Genomic DNA, 26,260 nt, shown 5'->3' with positions numbered 1-26,260 from the left:
ATATACTTTCAAAGTGGAATGCGAATTACTAGCAGGTAAGTAACAGTTCTAATAGGCTTTGGAATCGCTAGGACTGGACTAGGGAATCGTTAGATTACTACTAGGAGGCCCAGGGGACTCGGGTGCAGAGTGTGCACTCTCACGCCGGATGCGGGACAAAGTCTATGGAAGCTAGAATTCACAAAGTTAGTGTTCACGGGCGAACCCGACCTGGTAGGGAGAAAACGACAGTGGATCCTGACCCTTGGATAGTGAGGCTATGCTGGGACACCGGAGTGCCGAAGTTACCTAGCCCAGGGGCTGCAGCTGCATAGGTCTGAAAAGACGTCGGGGATCTCGTTGCCGGACCAGGAGCCTGGAAGGAAGAAGTTGCTGGCAGGCGACCAGTGAAGGAAAGTTCGATGGATCCAAGCCTGGATCAAGGAAGAAGAAACCTGAAAGCAGAGGGGACCAAGTTCTTGAATCACTAGCCAGTGATTAAGTGGGCACCAGGATGGCACCGGGCGAAGTCACCGCAGTCAGGTGAGTGGGCGCTGCTGGGCTCTGCAGTCTCTCGGACCAGGAGGCGTTGTCGGCGACCAGGATGGAGGTGCGAGCTGTCCCACGAAGGATGAAGTCGTTGGCGTCGAAGTTACCCAGGATTGGGCAACAAGCCTTGGCTAATTCAAGCCCACGCGGTGGACTCAAAATGGCGTCTTGAGTGGACCAGGAGGGTCCAGGGTGCTCCTCTTCTGGAAGGGAGCAAGGGCCAGTCTGGAGCAACCAGACCAGCAGCAGAAATGTCGTCGGGCGTCGTCAGGAAGGCCACAAGCCAACGGGCTAGTAGCCAAACAACGCGGTGAGCAGCGGGAAGCAGAAGGGCCCCACGCAGATCGTGGAGATGCTGGGGGGCTGCACTTCGGAGCTGGAGCTGCTCAGAGTCGGGGCTTCTCGGACCCCAAAGCACTCACCAGTAGATTACTCGGCGGGCTTGCTGGAAAGAAGTCGTGCAGTCTTGCAGATGGCCGGTCCCTTGAGGTCTCGTCGCACCCACGGTTCTCAGCTGGGCTGTAGGGTGGGTAGAGGTCAGAGGTGCCAGGGAAGCCGGTTCTCGTCGAGCTGGGCAGTCGGATTCCGGAGGAAGGACTTACAGCAGACCGCAGCGTTCTTAGATGGTGCCTGCGGATGCAGGGTGACTACTCCTTAGTCACAAGGGAGAAATCTTAGGAAGAAGTCTTGAGTTCCTTTCGCAGAAAGTAGTTTCAGGATTCAAAGATGATCTGATTTGGAAGGGGGCCAGTCTCTACCTTTATCCTGTAAAAAGGGGCTGGCACGCGACTAAGTCCTGCCCTATGGGTGGGACTAGGAGGGGGGTGGTTACACCCACTTCCTTGGCGGGCTTTTCCCCAGCACAGGGGCTGGAGTGACCCTGGAACTGGTTCCAGCCAGCCTATGCACAGTGAGCACCGGGGTGCCACGTGCAGTCACCTTCCTCTAAAGCCCTGCCTACCTACAATACACAAAACCCTGTCTGGGACGGTGCTGGCACCGCCCCTGGCAGGAAACCCTTTGTCCTTATCTCCTGCTCTGGGAGGACTCCCAGCAGCAGGAGGGCAGACTTGTGTCTCGGTGGCAGCATCCATTTTGTGGAGCTGAGGCTCTGTTTTGACTTTAACCGGGGTTAGGGGTTACATACATGTCGTGTCCCTCTAGAAGGGTGGAATGCTAACCCCGTCGCCAGAATTGGCGAGGGGTTAGTATTCCAATTCGTATGACACCTTACTCGACATGTTTTGATAAAGCGATACCAGAGTTGGCACATAACCGCGAGGATTATAATGCACTTAAGAGTATATGGTATGCGATATCATGGAAACGGCTAAGGGATGGATCCCGAAAGCCGCAGACAGGCTCAGCTCATGCCAGAGCACCATCTCACACGATTCCAAGCACTCTGCCTTCAGGATTGTTAAGGCCTGCCATAGGAGTGACTGATAGGAGATCTGTGTGTCCATTTTAGGGTTAGATATAGGTATACTATATCTAAAGCAAAGGGTGAGTACACCACCTTGCCCCAGCTGTCGTGCAGCCAGTTGTGTCAGATTTGGATGGCCATCCAGGGGTGGCATAATACATGCTGCAGCCCCTGGTAGGCCCTGGGTACACCTAGGCCCTGGGTACCTAAGGTACACAGTACAGGGACTGATAAGGTGACTCAGTATCCAATTTAGATATGTACCTAAGGTACATGGAATCCATTTTACAGAGAGAGCAGTAGGCCTGGGGTCCTGAATAGCAGGGCCCCAGGTCAACTAAGTCAGAAAACCAGCAAAACACCAGGCAAAAAGTTGGGGGCAACCATAGTCAGGGGTCAACCTTCCTACAGCATACAATTAAAAATTCATAGTTAAAATTTTTACAATTCCATAATTAATTAAAATACCACATTGTCATTTCATCATTAAGATCCAAAATTAAAAACAAGACGTTTCATGCTTTGTTATCATGACCATATAAAATGATTTAAATTGAGCCAGTAAAAGCCCACAAAATAAAACATATTCGGGCAACATTTTAGGCCTGCATCGTGGTTCTGTACCTGATAACAGCTCTATATAGGGAGGATACAACAAAGATAGTACGTTCATTGTCTAATGATCTTAGTTTGTCGTAAGCCCCTCTACATGACCTCAAACCCGAGAAAATAAGTAGAGGTTTCAAGATTTTTTGCCTCGGAGCACTATAAAAGGCACAAAAGAAGGTACAGTGAATATTAGACTGGTAGGAGACGTTGTCACAAGGGCAAAGTCGCTTTTCTTTACACCAGTCATTACATTGTGGGAAGGTTATTAACCTATAAAAGGTTTCCAGCCTAAAACGAGTCAAAAGCATACGAGAGAAGGGGCGTTGTTCTATCAGGAGGTACAACTGAACACCCTTGTTGGGAGTAACCAAATCGTGAGCCATGACCGTCTTCTTATACCTCTCTTCCCGCCATCTTTTGGTTTCCAGATGTGCCAGTAGGTGTTTTTTGAGAGCAGATCTTGAGATGTTTACCATGCTTTCTGGGTTAGTAAAAAATTGGGAGAGACCAGTTTCTTCCAGCAAGGCTTTAACATATGTGAGCCATTTAATATTAGTGGCTCCATCCATTGCTAGGCAGTCAATTAAGATCTTTCTATTCAGAGGGGTCTCTTGGTTTACCCATACATTGTGCCATAGCAATACTGGTGATAGCTTGATAATATCAGTGACATATGGCATGGCTACTTCCATGTGTATCACATATGTTGCCGTGCTCTTGGGGGTTGCCAGTAAATAGAGTAAGAAACGATTCTCGACGCGTTGGATGGTTTCCACCTGCTCAATCCCCCAGAGCCCAGCCCCATATGTCCCTGTAGAAATGCATTTAGCCTTAAAAATTTGGAGTAGTTCTTTGACTGGCCTCCCGCCTAATCTCTTAGCAAAGTTCACCAGAGCTCCGGTGGCTTTTGTGAAAGCTAGAGCCCGAGCAGCAACATCGGGTTGCCAAGAACCCTTCCTCTCAAAGTGGACTCCAAGGTAACAGAATCTATCAGTGAGTTCGACCGCTCTGCCATCCAAGGTTATTGGACAAGGTAATCTTCAAGTCTTGGGTCCACACGGCATGGTATAGGTTTTAGAAACATTCACGTGTAGGCCCTTACTTTTCATATAGTCCGAGAATTTGGACACAGCCTTTTGTAGGCCTACTCTCGTCTAGGACATGATCGCCGCGTCATCCGCGTAGAGCAGTATGGGGATGGGAGTTCCGTTTGCTGTGGGATAGTCATAATAAACCTCGCTCAAAATTGTGCCAACCGTGTTAATATAGAGCGTAAAGAGCAGGGGAGCAAGAATGCACCCCTGTCTAACTCCTCTATGGATTTTAAACATATCGGAACACTCGCCCTTTCTACCAAATCTCACACAGGCACCCGCCCCATGGTACATTTCCTTGATGAAAGTAAGTATTTGGTTGTCCAGGCCGATGTCCGCTAATGTCTGCCAAAGCGTTCCATGGTCGACACAATCAAATGCGGAACTTAGATCCACATAAGTAACGAACAGGTTTCTCCTTTTCGCATGGGTGTACTTGGCTGTAATTATAGCCAGGTTAAGTCCCTGCTCGATGGTCCCTTTACCTGTCCTGAACCCATATTGCAGGTCGGACACCATTTCGTGTTCCTCCAACCACTCCTGCATGCGGTTAAGAATGATCCTGCCTGCGATCTTCATTAAGCCATCAAGTAATAAAATTGGCCGATGCATGCAGGATCATTCCTATCGCCCTTTTTTATAAATCGGGACTACTATGGCTTCCGCCCAGGTAGGGATAAACCCAATGTTATTTGCGGAATTAAGCACGCGAGTCAGAAGAGGAGCCCAAAGATCTGGAACGCTTTTGAAAACGTCCACAGGAACCCAGTCCGGCCCTGGGGCCTTCCCTGCCAGGCTTACTCTGATTGCCTTACTCACTTCATCCAAGTGAAATTGAATGCCCAATGGGAAGGAGGTACTATCTGTATCTGGCGAGAGTGCCCCACGATTATCGGTGGACAGTCTAGAGCAGTGGTTCCCAAACTTTTGACTCCTGAGGACCCCCTCCGAATCACTACTGGAAGCCGGGGACCCCCAAGCAATTTGTCCAATTTAAATTTCAAAAAATTAAAACAGTAATCACCGCACTAAAATGCATAGACACACATTAGCACCCCTTCCACATGACCAGCTTGCTTCCTGATGGAGCCGGTCGAGAGGCTCGATGGACGATACTGAGTGAAAGCAGGAGAAAATAGCAGCACAGTGACTCTGTGGGCTTAATCTAATGGCCTGGCGACTAATAAAAAGCAGCCTGTAAATGACAGCTACTGGCTCTATTCTAACCTGAGGCCGTGCTAATCAGATGACGTCACATGCACCCACCTCGGGAATCAGACTCAATGCCCAGCTGCCACTCTTGTTGAAAAGTAACCAAGAGGGGAAGGAAGGAACAAGAGTTTCACGCTTACTTGGCTCAACTGAAATGTAAAGAAAGGAAGTGTCACATTTACTTTGAAGTCTTGCTGTGGTTCTGCAGACTCTAAACACAAAGACAAAACATGCCTCTTTCTCATGTGCTTCTACGCCAGACTCAAAGTGCTCTGTGTTGTGCTGCTTGGGGAGAGGGGGTTGAGCGGCAGCCTGGTGCTCAAAAGGCACAGAGGGACACGTTGTAAAGGCACAGGCTCACAGAAGGCATTTGAGCTCTCACCGGCAGAGTCCACTTGAGTGTGTGCACTGCAGAAGGTATGGCCCGAGGCTCATTACATTCACTGACTGACGTAAAGAGTCAGTGCCGGGGCTGCCCAATGGCTACTTTCATTCCCAGCCACTGTGTTTTTGAGAAACAAAAATCGGCTGCAGCGCAAATGGGCGGCATGTTATGAAATTTGCACTGCAGTGAGGAGCAATCATGGCACCAGGGCAGTTATGATCCGCGACTGGACCCGATCTTACTACCAGCGGCAGACTCGTAAAAGTACCTCCTGCTGGCAACATGTTGGAAGAGTCGCTCCCACAGCGGTGGTAATTATTAATTAAATTGATCCCACTGTGACAGGATTGACCCGACCCCATCCGACACCGGCGGCCAGGCTGAGAGAGAACCACGGACCGCAGCGGTCGCTGGAGTGGTTGTCCTCAGCCCAGAGCAGTCACCAGTTCAATGCGTGTACCTGCCAGAATTATGAGGCCTGTCGTTGGTTGCCGCGGGAGTGAGAGTCCATGACTGTGGGCCGACCTGTTGCCCTGGCACTGGCTCGCCTCGCCAAGACTATGGCTGATTCTCCTAGTTGTAGTTAACTTGTTATGCCTTTAAAGGCGCACTGCAGTCATTTAGTGCTGCCTGGGGCCGTGTTACCGAGAACTGTGCAGTCTTTTTTTGTGCATTATGATTAGCGCATTAATTCGTTTGGCCGGGGTGACTTACCGCCTGATTCATCAAGCTAAATTGCACTCGCAAAGGGCAAGATTCTCAGAATCTTGCCTTTTGCGAGTGCAATTTTTGCATTTGGGATTCATCATCCCAAATGCAAAATTCGCTATTTAAGAATTCACACATTTGCGAAGAATTGAATTTAAGGAATCTCTATTTGAGATTCCTTAAATGCAATTCATGAAGCATTTTAAAATTGCGAAATTGCAATTTTGGGCCGCTATTTACCGAGAGGTCAGACCTCTCGGTAAATAGCAAATACTTAGAAAAATGCATTTAAATGCATTTTTCTAAGTTGCATGTTACACACACACATGTCCTTTGGACATGTGTGTGCGCAACACCAATGTAGATTACATTTCAGGGGTGCTACAGGGTGTCCTTTGGACACCCCTGCACCCTTGAAATCGCATCCTTATTTGCGATTAGCTAATTGCTAATCGCAAATAAGGAATAACTCCCCATGCATTCCTATGGGCCTGTAGGCATGGGGAGTTATTCCTTATTTGCGATTAGCAATTAGCTAATCGCAAATAAGGAACATGTAGGAATCGCAATATTTATTGCAATTCCTACATGAATCCCGTTTTGCAAGTCCTTAATAGCGATTCGTTATGAATCGCTATTAGGGGCTCGCAAAACGGGAGAATGATGAATCAGGCTGTTAGCGCCTTTGATGTGGCAAAATAAACTTGCAAGTAGCGGGCAGCACGACGGACCCTGGGCGGTAGGCCACTCAGCTATTAAAGAATTTTAGCAGTGTGAGCTAAGTCTTTATGAAATATTTAATACAGTCTCTGTGTTTCCCATTGCTTCATGCTACTCGGGAGAAAGTATCACTCATGGTTGTTGAAATGACTCACTCATAATTACTTTAAATTATGAAAATGTCACACAGCAGTCTGGAACCTTGGCAGCTATGTTACACGAGGCGCTGATGAAAGGAAACACATTGTTATTAAAGCATGCGTGCGCTTTTACTGTAAATGCGTACACACTAATTAAACATGCAGTTCCAGATGGAGGAGAGCCCTGCAGCGCGGTCAAGGTGCTCCGATGCTTTGCAATCTCGAAACACAATTGTCTGGGCCAGATTGTATTGTAGTCTTGCCTGCCGCCCGGCGCCAACATTCACACCTCTTATCTGCTGTGAGGGCGCATGGGCGTTTTGTTTTTTACTAAGAAGTTGGGCACTCAAGTCCTGCGGACCCCCTGGGAATGTTTCACGGACCCCTGGGGGTCCGCGGACCACAGTTTGGGAAACGCTGGTCTAGAGGATTCAGCTCCGTTGTAAAGGCCTTCAAAGTGTTTGACCCAGCTTTGAGCTGTAATAGCTTGGTCTATTTGGGGACCCTTGTGGTCTTGGAAAAACGGAGCGTTAACAGCCTTCCAGAAGGCAGTATTGTCATTCCGGTCGGCTGCTGCACGAAGATCAGACCACGTCTGCATTTTTAACTCCCTTTTCCTACTATTTAGGGCTCTCCGATAGACACATCTAGCTAACTGGATCTCTTCTTTGGATTTTGGGCTAGAGTGGAGGGCTTTTTTCAGGGCAACAAGCGCCTTGGTACAGTTCCCACTAAACCAGCCATAGAATCCCTTAGATGGATTACGAGGAACTTTGGTCAATAAATGTTTGATACCCACAGAGATTTTACTAAATGAACCAACAATGCTGTGGGCATCGGCTTCTGCTGAAAGACCGATTTTAAAATCCTCCTGGTTATTTTTAACAAGTTTTTGTAAAAACTTTGCAGGTTCGACCTTATCCCATTTAATGCGGAACCCATTTTTGGAAGCGAGTATTGGGGTTAAGCTATAAACAATATTACTCTTGCGGCTTAAATCGCCGTCCCTCGTCTTCAATTCCACAACTAAAGGGTAATGATCACTGAGTACAGTGTCCAGGGTCTCCCAATGTAATACCGCGCCTGCATAACGGGTTGAAAGGAGTGTAAAGTCAATAGTAGAATTTCCCCCCCTCCCATTAAATGTTGGTCTGCAAGATTTAGTAGGAGCACACACCTCATTGATAAATGATAACATAAATTTGGCTGATATAGTATTATATAACTCCCCAGCCCTTGTGTGGGGGAAGTGGCTCACAGGCCCTTCAAAATCCTCTCCCAGGCCACAAATACCCTGTGAACCTTGGGAACAGAGAGAACAATTAAAATCCCCAACCCATAACAGGACCATATCGTTGGTCATTTGGTCCTCAATTTTGGTTAGGTCCTTCAAAAGATTATTAAGGGTAGACTCAATTTGGGGAGGGGGGATATTGTTGTAAAAATTTACCGGAGCCATATTTTGCAAAGGTCCTCATGACGTGATCAGGATTTGATAGTAAACATTAGAAATACATTTAACACCTAGGGGACCCGTATTAACTGAGATGTAAGTACAGAGGCCCCCCTTGTATCTACCTCGAAGGCTAGGAATGGCTGGAGTAGAAAAGGTTTTATATCCAACCATATGAAGTTCTGTATTAGCCCAGGTTTCTTGAGCGCAGATGATGGAATAATTTGATATCATTGACTGCCATGTGGGATCATTAATTTTGGCAGACAGACCTGCGACGTTCCAGCTAATTATACTATTAGTAGATGGAATTGTCAGTGGCAAACTAGTCTTGGGGGGTTCACCCTGGGAGACTTCAAAGGTTTCCACGCAATCAGCAAGTGCGATTGTTAGTGGAGACCTTTCCCAATTTTTGTTAGCAGGTGATCTTATTGGTTGTACCCATTGAGTAGTGGATCTCACACCGGTATTAAGGGACTCAGCAGCTGGCCCAATAGAAGATCTTAAGACATTTGCATATTTACTTAGGGCACGCTTTGAGATGCTGTTCTTAGAGCCACCACCTATTGTAGGGGCCATGATAATGGGCAGATCTATATTAGGTACGAGTACCTTGTCCACTGTACTTTCCACTTGCACTATCATCTTGTCAGCCCCCACTAAAAGCTCGGGGGTAAGTCAGTCTACGCCATCTAGGCCATTCAATGCCTCATATCTATTTCTAGTAGGTGCATTGAAGGCTGGGGCCCCCAAGTTGTTAAAAGACAATTGGATTTCTAAAGTTGATAGGGCTGGAGAGACCTTGGAAAAAAATAACTCAGGTCGTGGATCTGAATACCCTCTCCCCCACTATCCTGATACCAGTCATTAAAGAATTTTACAACTTTGCGGTCTCTGAAGTTAATTATTACTATGTCCCCTTTGGAATCTTTGGGCCTCTTGCCTACCCATTTAAGCCTTCGCACATTCAGTATTTCCCGTTAATATTAGGGGGTAAGGGTCTGTTCATCCGCAACCAGCACATGACCTTATTTTTAGGTTCCCGATGGCTTTCTAATTTCTCTTGAGATAGTTCTGGTACCCTGGTCAGTACTGCAACATACGGGACCGCCTCTGGGGGGAGGTCGATGTGTTGAATTGGTCCAGTGTTCTTTCTAGAGGTTGAATCGCCCCTTTCATTGTTGCATGGTGTGGTCCTTGCTCTGGTTACATTACTCTTAACTCCCTTGGTCCTTGGTGATCCTATAGCCCTGGTGGTAGTCTGTATATTTACTGGAGCTATGTATAGAGGGTCTGGCGGCGTAATAGTCTTACTGGTGGTATATATCATAGGGTCTGGGGCAGAAGGTCTGATATTAGTATTAGGTGTTAGATCCTTCAATAAGGCTGCATTAACACTTACAGCTTTTTCTAAGGACCCCAGTTGGGAAGCCACCCTCTTTAGCCTTTCCACAAGTGGCAGGATGAGAGATTTCATTAGAGTTTCAATATTCCCTGTCAACTCTTGTATTAAGCTGAGGGGCTGTGGGCCCTGTTCTAGATTTACATTCATGACCGCTTTTCCTACTCCGTTAGAATCTTTAATAGGAGAGCATAAGTTTGTCTTGGTCTGTTTAGCCTGTCTCCCCATTTGTTTATTTCCCCCTCTTTTCCTTTTTCGGTCGTCCTTTAGCTGTGCTTTGGGCCCGCCCTTTATTGCCAACCCCAGGATTGGGGGGGGTCTGGTGAAATAGAGTCCCCCAAGACTAAATCTATAACATGATCAGCACTCAAGTCACTGCTACTCAAGGACCTGTTAGGGTCAGGAGGCGTGATAACATCTTTAAGCAGATGGGGTATGCTAATGTCGCTATGACGCGATCCCTCCGTGACAGGTAAGGATGCAGGTGAGGCCGCTATAGGTAGGGGACTTAAAGAAATGCGTCTTCTCTGAAATTCAGACGAAATGCGTCGCTCCGTGATAGCAATCTCGTGCTCCAGCATGGAGGTCGGTCTGATGATTAACTGGTCGAGCGTCCTCCTTACTGGCCCCCCACCAAGGATTTGCTTCCCTTCTGAGCCCTCGGCAACATGATTGTTTCCTTATCTATACCAAGGGCTTATGCTACAGAAATCACCAGCAGGAGACAGGATCAACTCTGCCAATACAACAGTAGTTAAACACAGGATGGAAAAGTAAGTCTAACGGTGCTTGCACTAAATGTAACAGTACCTTAATGTTCTTAGGGCAGTGTAGCCGGGTTACTGATAGAAGAGATATGGCCCAGCTCAGTCTCGTCAGGCCTCTGAGGGCCACAGAGGGCCCGCCCTTTGCCCGTGCTTGGCCCGGCTAGTCCCGCGACGCGGGAGGTAGTGCGGTAATTTATGTGCCGCTTGGCGCAATGCTCCCCAGGTGCGGCTTCGGCCGCAAAGGCTGATGGTAAATGAAGTCCCCTCGCAGCAGAGGCCCCCCCTCCACTCGGCGGCCACTCGGTGCTGTAATTCAAGTGTAACAAAAGCAAAGGTTTGGGTCCTGTATCCAAACTGGCTTGGACCACTCAAATATGCTAAACAAAACAAGATAGCCAGTCAGATTTATTTTTGGGATTTTTTTATCCCGCCCAGCGAATTAGTTCTGGAGGGTCACCTATTTTATTTTAGTTGTTTTATATTTTTTGAAAAAACATTACACAATCTCATTTGTGTGTATCATAAAAAGGACAATCAGTAAACAGTGAAAATATACATATAAACAAGTGAAGTGTGCATTAATGTACAAGTGCTATACAAGTGCTTGAAAAAGTATTCTCAATCAATACAAACATTGCATTGTTTTTGGCCCCGAGAGCAGCATGCTCTCGACCCAGGGGTCCAGAAACATGTTAGTTGGTGGCAGCCTAAGCAGCCACTCAGTCAGGTCACTAGAAGTTGGTCGAGTTTTAGGGGGGCATCTCTAAGATGCCCTCTGTTGTGCATTTGACATTACATCCCACACTGGCATCAGTGTGGGTTTAATGTGCTGAGAAGTTCGATACCAAACTTCCCAGCATTCAGTGGAGCTATTATGGTGTTGTGGAGTTCGTGATGACAAACTCCCAGCACAATATACTCTTAATGGCAGCACTGCACTTACAATGCCCAAGAATGGACTTGGGCACTGTAAGGGTACAGGGCTCATGCACCTGTACCCTCACCACTGGCATGGTGTACCCTGCTAGATGGATGACTTATCTATGCAAGGGCAGTTGTTTTGTGGGCATGGCACACACAGATGTGTGCCATGTCGACTCTTCACTTTGTTCTGCACCAAGACACACAGTCTGCAAAGGCAGTGTGTGTGTGTCAGGGTACAGGACCTCTAAGGGTGGCACAACAAGTCCTGCAGCCCTTAGTGGCCTTGTCTGGTCACAGTGCCCAGGGTACCTGATGTACCATTTACCAGGGGATGACATGTGGCCAGAGATGGCAATTGGGTTTAGGCTTCAATGCAATTTTAGGGAAGGAACATAGGCCCTGGGTAGCCGATTAGCAGGAGCCCAGGGCACACTCAGTCAAAGAACATCAGCAATTCAGCAAAAAGTGGGTGCATACCATGCAAGAAAGAGGGCACTTTCTCACAATGGCCACACTTGTGCTAATATTAAAAAAGAATGATTGCAACCGCAAGATTTCACTTTTTGACAGTACAAGCAAAGTTATTGGCAGAGTTATAAATGATCAATAACTTAACTGGGATGCTGACAAGGGCATTTTGTTGCCAATTCAATTCGGTTTCTGACCGAACTTAGGCACCAATTAGCAATGTTTGAACCTGGCTCTGTTAACTTCTAACGCTAGCTGCTGCCCTATTTACTTAGCTATTGCTGCTTAGTGCCGCCATGCTTGTTTTCCTGCAGTATGCATGTTGTACACTTCCGGTTCAACATGAGTTCACAAGGAGGGGTGTGGCTTAAGGGTGACCTAATACAGTTGCCCAACACAAAGAATAGTAAAGCACCACAGTCTATTAGGCCGCATAACATTCTGTAGTTCACAGAAAATGCATATTTAAACATTATTACATGTCAACACATACTTCATGCTCGCTCCCTGTGATTTCTGATGCAGCGGCTGGTCTTGTATCTGTGACCGCTTCCTGAGAGCGGAGAACCTGGGCCATTTGGGCTCGGTGACCCGACTGAGGGGGGACCAGTCTGATCACCGACAAGCCCGGCAAGTGACCCTTCGACAACTCTTTGTGACTGCTGAAGAGGGCTTCCAGCCACTGAGACTCTGACTGCTCTGTAATTGTAGAAAACGTGAAACCTCTCTGGGCAGTCAGGCAGGGAGAGAAAGAGTCTGTGACACCTCCCTCAGAGGGCACGCGGAGGTACCAGGAAGGTAGAAGGAGGACGCACACAGCCGCCAAGAGAGGGTGAGCGGAAATACAAACTTCTGCCTTGCCTCCAGCTACTGCCTCTCTCGAGCCATAGCGTGACTGTAGAAGATTGCTTTCCCTCATTATGACAACTATTTTAGGGTTGAAAGGCATTTAATCATTAAGAGATGATCTTGTGCCTGTTACACTGCCATTGCCGACCGCTCTTCTTCCTGCACTGTTGCTCCTGGTTTCTGCTGCTGAGTAGTAGGGGTCTGTAGAGGGGGGCTGTCATGTGAGTCTGTGACGCAGCAGTGCTGCAAGGCATAGAACGCACACACTACCGTGAAAGTGAAAGCATGGTATGTCGCCCTATTAAAGATTAAGAAATCAATATTTGTGAATTTGTTTGTGGAGCTGTGCGTCATTAAACAGAAATGCGGCCGTCATTTTACATGTTAACTGTGGTCTGCGCACTGTTACAAAAGAGGAAGCACAGCATTGCGCGCTGTGAAAAATGAAAACAACAAAAGAAAAGCATTGCCGCCAGCTGAGGTGTGCACACTCGTTAAATTAAAACAAGGGGGAGCGGGTGTAACGGCTCAAGTGCTCGGCAGCACTCCATAGAAACATGTCGGAGTGCAGGCTCATTTTAAAAAAAATGCCTGACCTGCTACAGCCAGATGCGAGGAAAGAAGAGAAGCCATCACACGCTGTACGGTGGGATGGCCGACCAAATTGCTCCCTTAGTGAAATCGCCGGAAAAAGAGCAGAACACACAAAGGAGGGTCTTTTACAGAAATGCACCAATAAGAAGCCAGCATTTCTTAATTCCACAGATGTGGCAATCAGTGGGTTTGCCAAACCCCACAGAAGAGATATAACAGGTCGATCGGAGCTCGACCTAAAAATGAGCTAGCAAGACCCTCAGTTTTGAATTACTATAGATCTTTAGTCACAGGTGAACTCCTCTTGTACCTATCCCTAGATCTTACACAATAGGAGTGTGCACTCCTTCGTTTTTAAGGCGTGTTCAATATATTGGTCTTTGTGTTTTAAAAGCTTCACAGATTCAGAAGGACATAGTATCTTGGTGCCCCTGTGACAACCGATCTGCACAATCACTTCTGCAGTTTATGATTTTCTGTAATTTGTACAGTGTACCACAGAAGCATTCTCTGAAGCTCCTGCTACGCCTACTAGGACTTCAGCAGTGTAAAGTAGCCCTGCTTCACTTACAGTTCCTAGGTTTGCACAAAAATATTTTCATGTTTGCACTTTTGTGAAAGCAGCCATCCTGTCTAGAAAAACCATGACAGAATAATTGTCTTGCGGTTACTGAACTGTTTTACACTCCTCAAACCCATCTCCTTGCTATATGCATGTTGTAGGTTTTAAAAATGACTGAATACAAGTTGGCATGCATTAGAGACAAACTTTTGGTTCTAGTTTACTCATAGGTAGAGGTATGGGCTGCACTCATTTATAATAGATGGTGTAAAGTCGAGGTGCATCTCTCAACTATCGCGATAAGGGGAGTACATAGCAGAAAATTTTTTAGGTTTTTTGCTTCCCCTTTTGAACCTGTTATTTACTGAAAAATGGAGTTTTAAAATCATGCGAAAGCTATTGTTTTCTTTTAAATTATTGCAATCAATTGCTCAATAGTTTTTACATTTTATGTGCTATGTTCAATTTGAATAATATTCTCGTGTACTTTTATGGCCTTTATTAGACCGAATAAAGATTTTAACTTGAAATATATATGTGTGTGTGTGTGTGTGCGTGTGCGTGTATATATATATATATATATATATATTCACTGAAAAAACCATAGGTTATACACCATATATAGTTAGGAATTAGCATTTAAAAAACCTTATTTTACTCACACAAAACCAATGAAATTCCATATATAGTTATGCGCTAACGCAGTACGTCATAAGACGCATTACGCGGCAACGCGATACCGTCACTATGTTGATTTCTTTCCGGTTCGCGGACCGGGTCGCGGCATCAATTTGAGCTAACGGAAAGCTTCCCGGTTCGCGGACCGGGAGCGAAACAAAAAAAATATTTAAAAAAAATTATTAATAAACATATAAAATATATTTTTGGATTTAAAGAAGAATACATTTTACAGCTATAGATATTAGCTTTTAAAAAACCAATGAAATTCACTGAAAAAACATAGGTTATAGACCATATATAGTTAGGAATTAGCATTTACAAAACCTTGAAAATTCACTGAAAAAACCATAGGTTATACACCATATATAGTTAGGAATTAGCATTTAAAAAACCTTATTTTACTCACACAAAACCAATGAAATTCCATATATAGTTAGTTGTACTAACTATATATCGCGCACCCGCAATCCACTGCTGATGATGTCACATATTACATCATTCATGACATGGTCAGTGACATCACTGATGACATCACTGATGACAACATCCAGTGATTATGTGTTTCTGTAGAGTTTAAATATGTTTTACATATTGAAGAATGAGTGGATGTATAAGTGTCTGAATGAAGGTTTTAGTAGGTGCGTGATTGACTGTATGAGTGAGTGATTAAATGCGTCTTACTGAATGCACGGGTTAGTGACTAAACTGTCTGAAAGTGTGCATCAGTATGTCTGTTGTTGTGCAAGCTGCTGCATGTGTTGATCAGTAGCTATATAAGTAGCTATATGGGTTATTGATTGGTTGCACAAGTATTTGTATGGGAGACTGAGTGTGTGTATGGCTGGCTGGGAGGTGTGTGACTCTGTGCAGATCAATGTGTACTTGTATCAGTGATTCTATAAGAGAGTAACTATGTGTTAGTATATGTTTCAAAAATGTAAGGTGTTCTGTGTTTAACTGTATAGATGAGAAAATGGAAGTGTGATTGATTCTTTTCAGGACTGACTAGGTGTGTGAGTAACTCCATGGATGAGTGGCAGAGTGTGAGTGTCTGTATAGGTGTATGAGTGCATATGATAGTGTTGTAAAGATGAGTGATTGTATGTATGAATGATTGTATGAGTGAATGTGTGTGTAGACATAGGAATCAGTGAGTGCGTATGTAGTAACTAGTATTGGTGTGTCAATGGTTTCAAAAATGATACTCTCTATTTAACACTGGGTGTAACGGAGGTTATATTACAGTGTGAGGAGATGCATTGTATTATCACATGAATGATATCATCAGTGATGTGATCATTGATGTCAAGTGAGATGTCATCAGTGATGTCATTTGAGATGTCATCAGTGATGTCATCAGTGATGTCACTGACCATGTCATGAATGATGTAATATGTGACATCATCAGCAGTGGATTGCGGGTGCGCGATATATAGTTAGTGCAACTAACTATATATGGAATTTCAATGGTTTTGTGTGAGTAAAAAAAGGTTTTTAAATGCTAATTCCTAACTATATATGGTCTATAACCTATGGTTTTTTCAGTGAATTTTCAAGGTTTTGTAAATGCTAATTCCTAACTATATATGGTCTATAACCTATGGTTTTTTCAGTGAATTTCAATGGTTTTTTAATAGCAAATATCATAAGCTGTCGAATGTCAAGTACGTGGTAAGTAAAAACATTTTCGTGTTTATGCACACTGATCTGCTTTGAATGCTGCCCCCCACCCCTCATTTCTATTAGGAGTACTCTCTCTTTGCAGATAGTGAAGGGTAGTTAACGCAGCCCTTTGCCCCCTTTGTAATCCGTCGTGCCTGCTTCTCTCTCCATTTGATTGATTGTTCTCTTTGGTTCATTCTCTATTTACAAACAAGCACAGAGTCAAAATACTCTGTTTAGTCTTTGCAGATAGCGAAAAACCGTGTAAAAAAACAAAAGGAATCGAGCAAAATCAGTAGGCCACTAATGGGATCTCTTTTTGACCTCGCTAAAATAGAAACATTAGGAACAACCTGTTGAAAATAGCAATGCGTATGTACATAAGCGGCGTTCATTTGTGTTCACAGTACCCCTTGTTGATTGTTTGAATCGAGCATTGAATTGTTCGAAGTTGGTTCTCTTAAGGATCTTCTCTGCCTGCAAACGAGGAAGAATAGGAATATTCTCTCTCCCTTTGCAGATAGTGAAGGGTAGGTAACGCAAGCCTTTAACACGTCGTACCTATTTCATTCCTCATTGATTGATTGATTGTCCGAACATTGACTGTTTGGGAATTAGTTCTTTTTGCAGGTATTCCCTGTTTGCAAATAAACGTAGGAAAATCTTTGCAAGTAGTGAAAGGGTACGTAATGCGGACCTTTCTCCCCCGTTGTAATCTGTCATGCCTATCTACTCCCCACTGATTGATGCACCTGTTTCACCCGGACCATTTACTAGACATACGTCATCTGGCCCGACCAGAGAGCACCCCTAGTGAAAAGGACATATGCAATAATAACGAAGTGATCACTGTATCCTGTTAACAGAAACTTTAGCATGAAACAACCTGGAAAGAAAAGAATAGGAAATCGAAAATCAGTAGGCCACTGATGAACATGAACTTTTATTAAACAACGAACAAAGAAACGATAACATAACGTAATGATAAAACCTATTAATGTCCTAGAAACAAGAAAACGTTAGAAATATGCCAGTGGTGAGAGACCAGAAAAACAGTAAGAGAAACCAAATCACCCCTCGCTGTCCCACCGCCTGCCACGCCAAAAAAATCGATAGACTAGGGAAAATGCAAGTCAGTAGAACATCCGCCCCCACTCTGGAAACTTCCAAGGTGAGGCAGGGTTCCGGCTACGCCCAGCCGGGAGCAGCCCATATAAGGCAGGTCCTGCTGCCACGCCTCGGCCAGGAGATCCTAACGTAGGGTGTAGCCGGAGGAGAGGCCGAGACCAGCGGGACCTGGCCAGGGGATTGCCTTTACAACGCTGAACAGTTGCAGGGGGGGGGGAATGTCTCCTCGACCCTCCCCTCTCTCTCCCAGTCCGGCCGCGGTGGCCCTTGAGAGTTGCAGGTAGTCCCGCCACATGCTCTTCCGGTCCGGCCACCAACGGTCGGGGGGCCGAGGCCGACGGGATCCGGCTGCAGCCAATAAACCAAGAAACCCGTTCATGGGGCCAGAGCCAGGGGCGTCCGGCCGACATCTACCGGAAGCCCGGCCCGAAGACGGACGGGACACTTCTTCTTTCTTGTATAATTGCTGCAACAACCCTGGGGGGGGATGTCTTGCACATGCCTCCGACCCCCCCCCCCCTCGTCCTCATCGCCTGGTCCGGCCATAACAAATCTCAAGCGAGACGCCGTGGGGTGCACTGGGAGGGAGAGACGGTGCGAACAGGCCTCTCCCGCCTCCCCAGGTGGAGGCTTCCCAGCTGCACCCTCAGCGCTCCAGGCGCCCGGAAAAGGGTTCTTCCACTGTGGCCATGCTGCAACGTCTCACCCGGCAGGGTGGAGCCCGTCCGCTCATTTGACCCCGCGATCGCCAGTAGCTACCGAACTCTCAAAATGGCGGTCGACCTGGCAAGAGCGGGCCCAGCATAAAGAAATGGCCCGGTCACTGGTTGACTCCACCACCGTAGTCCTCCACGACCTTGAAGATTCTAGAGGAGCCGCGGGAGTCTCCGACCCCCGATGGGGAATGACTGCCATGATCACCCGTGGAGTGACGAAACTGTATCCGCGGGACGTCGGCGCCAGCCTCACTTTGAATTACTAGAATCCTGCAGACCTCACTTCCGGTGAAAGCACAGTGTGACCCGGTAGGAAAAATTGTTGCACCCCCTCCCCTTTTTGACTGATAGTTCAAACCACCGATCCTTTCCTTTGCCCTTTTAACGGAACTTTGGACTGCCTCCCCCTCTTTTACATTTTCTAGAGAAAACAAAACATTAACCACTACAATAACATAGCAGTTGACACCAGAACTGTTTTCAAATTGAAAACCAACAACATCTTCAACAGAATCCTTTTTGTTTCTGCTGTGACCCTGCTACAGCACAGGCATTGTCCCCAGCAGTAATTCTGCAATGCCGGTAAGAATAGCTGTGGTGCCTACTGGACTCACTCACCCCCGCGGCGCCCCACGCCGTTATTTGCTGGGCGGCAACTTGCTAGACATCACTTTCGTGCCATCTAGATTTCAGCGCGTTCTGCTGCCTTGGAACTATTCGCACAACAGACCGCTACTGACAAGAATATTTCATTATTGGTGCTGTCAATTTCAATAAATCTATTGGATAATTCAAAAGAAATTGCCACGGTCTCTTCGTTGTTTAAATGTTTTTACTGTTTTTGTTTTGTTGTATATATTTATATGTTATTAAAGTTTTATATTCCTACTACTTTGTTGGAGTGCTATATATTTTTAATGTGACACATAATTGTAAAAACTTTGATGTACAAAGAGTGATTCCTGGAATCTTCCGCTTCAGGCTCGGTCCCCTCCCCAATCACAATACAGGATAGTTTTCAGATAGTAGGAACACGTGTGGTGTGACGGATCTCATCGGGTGTGGGCCTTGATCTACTATAACTCCTTTGAAGAGGGGTGATTCTTTACAGCTGGGGCCATAAACTACATCTGCAGGGCTAGCTGATAGCCTGGACAATCGGACACAGAGGAAGAGGAGTGTCAGAGGGTGCGGTAGTGAATAGGGCGAAAGGGAGGTGTCTTCTCAGGGAAGAGCAGCGCAGATGGGGGGAGGTTTATTGCCCATGCATAAGACAGAGAGCGGGGGTGACCAGTGCCTGGGGAAGATGCTTGCGAGGGTGAGGAGCCATGCTACGAATCGACAGCGTGCAGAGAGTGGGTCTGGTCAAGACATCTAAAATGGCTGCCGTGCACGACAAAAGTGTGGCATTTCAAAAAAGGCAAGATGGCGCAGACAATGTTTTTCAACACTTCCTCATTTCCTTCGAATCGAAGTTAACAGACGTTGGGGCATATTACCAAAGTTAAGCGATATTTATCGCTAACGATGCTTACCAACGAATTTTTTACCGCTAAGCATCATCAGAAATTATCGAAGATAAACCTTGCTATTATCAAGGTTTATCACAAATGCGATAATAAACGGCCGCAATGCATGAATATCGCTAAAAACTCAGCGATATTCATACATTACCGAGCTAATGCTCTTAGCCATGTTATCCACCTCCCATTGGATAACATGGCTAAGAACTGCTCAGGGCAGGTGTTACTTTTTGGAGATATTCGCGCTTAGCGCGAATATCTCCAAAAGTTGGTAATAGGAGATAGATATCTTGCATGTTGTAATGCAAGTTATTGTGGTATATGGAACTCATACCTTAATCTCTCAGGAAAGCAGAAACTGATCCTTTTGGGACCGCCTAAAAAGGCCTAGGGGGTGAGGAGTACTCTACTTTGCCCCCTTTTCACGTTCCGAACTATTTTATTTTACTCTCTTCTGTAATTACACAAAATAGCAGCGATAAGAAGCATCGGAGACACACAGTGAGAGAAAGGAGGCCGGAGATGAAGAAGAGATGTCAAATACACATTGGAGATAATATAGTGGCAGAAGGGAAGTAAATATGAGTAAACTTACCATGTAACATAAAAATGTTGCACTCTATACTATAAGTCTCATTTTATACTACAATCACTTCGCTACAACCTCATAAATTAAAAATAAAAATGAATAATGTCTCAAACAATTTTTGATTTCTAAATATAAATGTATACTTCAGAATTTTCTAAATTTGAAAGAACTAGTAACATGTCCTCATCAGCAATGTCCTCATTAAAAGTCTCCAATGATGATTCTTGTAACTCTATGGTCTCCAAACACTCGATAAATTCGCCATCAAGAGATTGATCAAAAAAATCATTCAAGTCATCTCCTCCTTGTGACAATATTTCATTATTGGTGCTGTCAATTTCAATCAATGTAGTGGAATCATTCAAGTCATCTCCTCGTGACAATATTTCATTATTGGTGCTCTCAATTTCAATCAATGTAGTGGAATCATTCAAGTCATCTCCTCCTTGTGACAATATTTCATTATTGGTGCTGTCCATTTCAATCAATCTAATGGAATCATACAAGTCATCTCCTCCTTGTGACAATATTTCATTATTGGTGCTCTCAATTTCAATCAATGTAGTGGAATCATTCAAGTCATCTCCTTGTGACAATATTTCATTCTTGGTGCTGTCCATTTCAATCAATCTAATGGAATCATACAAGTCATGTCCTCCTTGTGACAATATTTCATTATTGGTGCTCTCAATTTCAATCAATGTAGTGGACAATTCAAAAGAAATTGCCACGGTCTCTTCATTGTGAGCCATTTTATTTTGAAATTGCTTTCTGTAAATTGCAGAAAAAAATAATCACTTTCATTTATCGTTTTTAGTAATACATAATATAAAACTAACTTTATCAAGTATTTAGTATAACAGAAGGACTGCAAATAAATAACAGAAAAAAAAATTCAAATTATCTTCAAGTGTACAACATAGTTCCCCTTACAAATTAACAACTCACCTTTTTAAAAGTAGCAGAAGTGTTAGTACTGTGTAAATCAAACACCAGAAATTCACCACCAAAAATTCCTCACAAATGTACCTCAGACAGTAGTATCACAAAATGGCTGTGGTTTCCTCTCATTTGACATATATACATAACCAATTAACTTTCATCACACACAAATACAAAACCAAAGTAACATTTTAATTGGTTCTAAATTTCAACACTTTCAAATGTGTTTTCCCCATGCAATTTTCCATAGGACATTTACATACGTCTACAGCCTGAATGGCTGAACGGAATTACACCAAACTTGACAAAATGGTACATCAAACCTAAGAGGTCAGGAAGGATCTACTATGCCCCCTTATGGTCATTTCCCCCTTCGCTTTGGCCTCCTCTTGTCTCTCAATCCTACCGAGAGACAAGATGGCGGCCGCTACGGACTGTTTGGAATGTTGACAGACGCCGGAGAACCAATCAGCTTCGCAAAGCTCCGTAACGCGAAAAGTACGCGAAGCGGAGCGCTGTTACAGATATATATCTTTTTTTGAACGTTAATTTCTCAAAATCCACTGGAGCACATATATTGAGACCTAGCAAAGGCACATCGGGCTACCAGTCCCTAATATTTTGCCAAGTTTCGTGCAAATCCATTCAGCCGTTCGATTATTATTATTATTTTTTTTTTTGCCCCGCGGAGCCCTTTTAAAACCTCCACATCAAACGTAGGGGGTCAGCGAGGATCTACTATTCCCCCTTATGGTCATTTGCCCCTTCGCTTTGGCCTCCTCTTGTCTCTCGATCCTACCGAGAGACAAGATGGCGGCCGCTACGGACTGTTTGGAATGTTGACAGACGCCGGAGAACCAATCAGCTTCGCTTCACAAAGCTCCGTTGCGCGAAAAGTACGCGTCCTGGAGCGCTGCCCGGTCCGCTGTTACAGATATATATCTTTTTTTAAACGTTAATTTCTCAAAATCCACTGTAGCACATATATTGAGACCTACAAAAGGCACATCGGGCTACCAGTCCCTACAATTTTGCCAAGTTTCGTGCAAATCCATTCACCCGTTCGGGCTAAAAGTGAGGCCAACCGCCCTATGGAAAACTCAATGTTAAAAACACGTTTTGGGACCCCCCTTTTTTCTCAGCCCCCCCTTGACGAACCCCCCCCAAATTTTCAAGGGCTGCTCAGAAACAAAATGTTCCATTTCCCTGAAAGTTTCAGCCAATTCCGTCCACAAACGCCAAAGTTATTAGACATAGAATTTTCAAAAAACCCATAGAGAAAAAATCCTAACTATATATACCTACTGGCGACCGCCAGTAGGTAATATATATATATATATATATATATATATATATATATATATATATATATATATACACACACACACATACTGTAGTTGACAGAGCACAGTAACAACTGTGCCGATGCACTCCGTTCAGGCAACACGTTTCAATTAATTACTCCAGCAGTCGGGTGTACTTCTCCAGTTACTTTTAATTCATATCGGTTCCAAAGCACAGTACATGAAACAGCCCAAAGTGTTTCAGCGAACCAGTCGCCTTGATCACGACGAAAAAAAAAAATAAATAAAAAAATATATATATACACATACATATAGTTTTTTTAAATGAGAACCACCACTAAAGTAGCAACTAAGTGCAATAAAAGAGACACTGATGACTGAATTAATAATAGTAATCATCAATGTATACACAGACGAAGATCATATTGATATCCGTGTACAGACGTCCACCTACTATGACACCAGAGAAATCAGCATAGTTCAAAGAAACATTTGTGGCATATTTAGTTCAAAGGCCCATGGTTTGTCATAGACTTAGTTTTGTGTAGACCTTTTGCTTTAGCACTTGGGTATGGTTATATTACCCACCTGAATAATATTTGTGATGTACATGTGCATGGGTTCACTTGAATATGTTGGATGGGGATTCAATATAACCTCTATATGGAAGGTTTTTGGCAATTCTCCTCTTGGTTACACTTGTCTATATAGATAAGGAGTAATTTTACATATTGTGTACAGTATATAACATTGATTCTAGTAGTGACCACCGTTAACTAATTGTTTGGTGTATGTATTCTGGTCAGTACTGTTTCTATTGAACCATGACAAGATGGTAGAATCTATCATTTTGCTTGCTTTGTGTTTATAATACTTAGACGATATTTGATTTTCTTGCTTCTGTACAATGACACACTCTAGATGGTTGACCTGGCTGCATCAGTGGGTGATTAGTTTCTCAGTTTTGACACAGAATATTTTTAATTTTCTTTGCCATATTATTCGATACATTAACAAGGCGATCTTGGCTGTGGCACATGATACTGTGCAATTATACTTCTTAGGTACGCCGCACAGTCTTTTGGTTTTTTCCAGGTTTTTGTAATAGGTCACATTCAAAATGGCAGCCCCTGGCTGAAGGTGTGGTGACTTGCGATTATATTTAATCTTTTCTTAAATCTTACTTACCAATATTGACCTAACAAATATGGAGCTGCCACAGAATGCCAGGACACGCACTCGTGTTTAATGTGGATGAATACGGTGTACTCTCCATTTGGCAAGCCATCTTGTTTTCCAGATTGAGGGGACGTAAAATCCACTTTGGGGTTAGCCATACTAGGTTGATATTACAATATTACTCATCCTGATGGTTATTGTTATCTGTTCACTCATATTCGCCAATAATTAACGTTTTTATTGCCTTTAAAATATGCCTAACTAAATGAAGTAAAATTATCATTAAGCTGTACTTGTAAGAAGGATATCCCCTAACTGTGTTTAGATCCCAAATTTTGAGTTTAGGTTGATCGATTTTTCCTCACATTTTACATTAGCTCTCTGTTTAACTCACTGATGGTGATTCTAACTTGATCTGACTGATGACTGGTGAGCGAGTGAACACTTTATTGGTGACAACAGGTTGTATAACTTTTGCCGCACGCCGTTAGCATGAATAATATGTAGTACTGCAATTGATACTTATGGTAGTATTACTCTTGTATGTGACACATATAATAATTAGGTGAACATTTCCTTAGATACTGGTATTGTTCCTTGCAACTAATAGGGATATTGGCTTTTAATTCTTGAAGATTTGTTTGTTGCAACAGGAATAGGTGAGTCCTTTGTACATTCACCAAAGCTTATTTTCACTATTTAGTACCCACTCTTGGGGGATTTTTCTTTGAACTATTTTCACTTTGGACTTGGGAGCTGATTTCGCTGGTGTACCTACATACATGGATATTGATATAATTCTGGTTCTTATATACATTGAGTATTATAATAACAAATTCAGTAATCAGTTCCTCTTATTTTGTCTCGTTTTAATCATGCAACTTATTTTTCCTATACCAATCTTGGGAATTCGTTTTTCGTTCACATATACATTCTCCCACATCCTGATAAAGACCCTCATGCCTGGTCGCTGGTTCAAAACATTATGAGCAGACTTCCCGAAAGAGGACTATTTGTAGGTCTAGTAAATGAGCAATGAGAGGTAAAAAAACAGGCATTTTGGACTACTGTGCTGACCATTATATTTCTTTCCTAAGGGCCCCCAACATAAAATCATACACAACAGTCATTATCTCCCCGGGGCTGTCTAGTAATTGAAACCCCTATAAAACGAGAAATAAAAAACGTGAAATAAAACACATAGAATGAAGGTTTGCTTAGTATCAATTAAGGTCCATTTTGGGGGTCTTGTATATTCTCCTGTATTATTCACTTCAAACTTGGAATATTCACTTTTTCTACATCTGCTATTTGTTCACCTGTGTGCGTCCTGTGTGCAACCCTTTTTCACGGTGAATGAATGTGCTTGACATAAGTATACGGCACTGATACAACTCTGTGTGTGTGTATTTTGCAAGTACTGTTACTTTCCCTTTAAGGCCACAGCTACACTAGGTTCCTTTTTCTCATTCTTTGCCTAATCTGCAATTTACAGTTACCAGGGGGACACAAGAAATACATAGCTGATTAGACTGTCCAAACACCACTGTTGTAACCTTTCCTAGGCCAAGTATCCTTCAAGCATGTCTCTTACCTCAGCGTTCCATTCCTCCATTTGTTGCTTACGGATAAAATCAAATCTTTCGGCGTCTATATTAAGTTTTTGGAGTTGATCTTTCAATGTTTGGAAGAAAAGGTCCAATCTCCTCCAGACGGCATTACTAAAAGACTTCAGGCAGCAGAACAATTTATCACTGCAAAGCAATAAAAATAACACATTTGTATTTGAACAGCTTTATGTGTGTATTTTCATTAGAGCTGGACACTACAGGAAGCGAACTCCCAAAAAGTATAATAAAACAGGCAAGCGAGGAAATTTCCGTATTGGTTCGCTGATTGCTTTTGGGAATTCATCGAACAGAATGAGTCAGGTACAGCATAGCATTAGGGATAATACTTTTTCATAGTATAGGTATATTCATCATCTCTTACAAGTCCCCCAAAGACCTGGAATGGGAGTCATCCTTGCTTCACTCACAATTCATTCCTGCAAGAAATCATAGGGAAGATTTTACTGAGCACATCCTAAAAGGTAAATGATTCATTGATGGGCTGTATAAATTCCACTTGACTGATTGAAATGTAATGGCACTGAAGGGAAACGTGATATGCTTTTGTCCTTCTGAGTCTTGTTTGCAGTAGGAAGGTACTGTTGGCATGTTAACCTTCTTAACCACCAGGATGCAGGAGGCCATAAGTCCCAACAGTATCAGTGTTATTCTCACCGAAATCCAGGATAGATGCTGAAACAACAGTAACATAACCTGAATATCCTGGGCTCGCTGTTCGGGAGAATAATCACGAAACTGAACTGCATCCAGAACAGCCCAGGGGAAAGGGAGCGTCTCAGAAAGAGTCAGGTGTGACTTTGGCACATTTATAGAGAATCCCAACAAATGCAGGAGGGCCACTGGAGGTGGCAGACGATAGCGCCTTCAACAGCCAGTCACTGAGCTAGGGGAAGACGGATACACCTAACCTGCGCAGATGAGCTGTTACCACTGCCATCACCTTGGTGAACAACAAACGGGAGCTTGTAAGGCCAAAGGGGAGCACAGAACTGAAAGTGCTCGTGGCCTATCTTGAACCGCAGATAACGTCTATGGTCAAGCAGGATGGGAATGTGAAAATAAGC

General features: G+C 44.1%; 1 protein-coding gene across 4 annotated transcripts in view; it reads right to left on the bottom strand.

The window, feature by feature from the left end:
* The window catches only part of NUGGC (nuclear GTPase, germinal center associated), a 1,180,213-nt gene that overhangs the window by 362,624 nt on the left and 791,329 nt on the right, over window positions 1–26,260 (bottom strand). For all 4 annotated transcript variants that reach the window (XM_078686520.1, XM_078686521.1, XM_078686519.1 and 1 more), the window contains exon 19: window positions 25,160–25,319. In XM_078686520.1, the coding sequence (XP_078542646.1) occupies window positions 25,160–25,319 (160 nt within the window). The remainder of the gene's footprint in view (window positions 1–25,159; window positions 25,320–26,260) is intronic.

The sequence above is a fragment of the Lissotriton helveticus genome, chromosome 4_1 (assembly GCF_964261635.1).
Source record: "Lissotriton helveticus chromosome 4_1, aLisHel1.1, whole genome shotgun sequence".
In the NCBI taxonomy this organism is placed as follows: Eukaryota; Metazoa; Chordata; class Amphibia; order Caudata; family Salamandridae; genus Lissotriton; species Lissotriton helveticus.
Note: the sequence above shows the minus strand (reverse complement) of the source record. Positions and strands in the feature narration are given on the sequence as shown.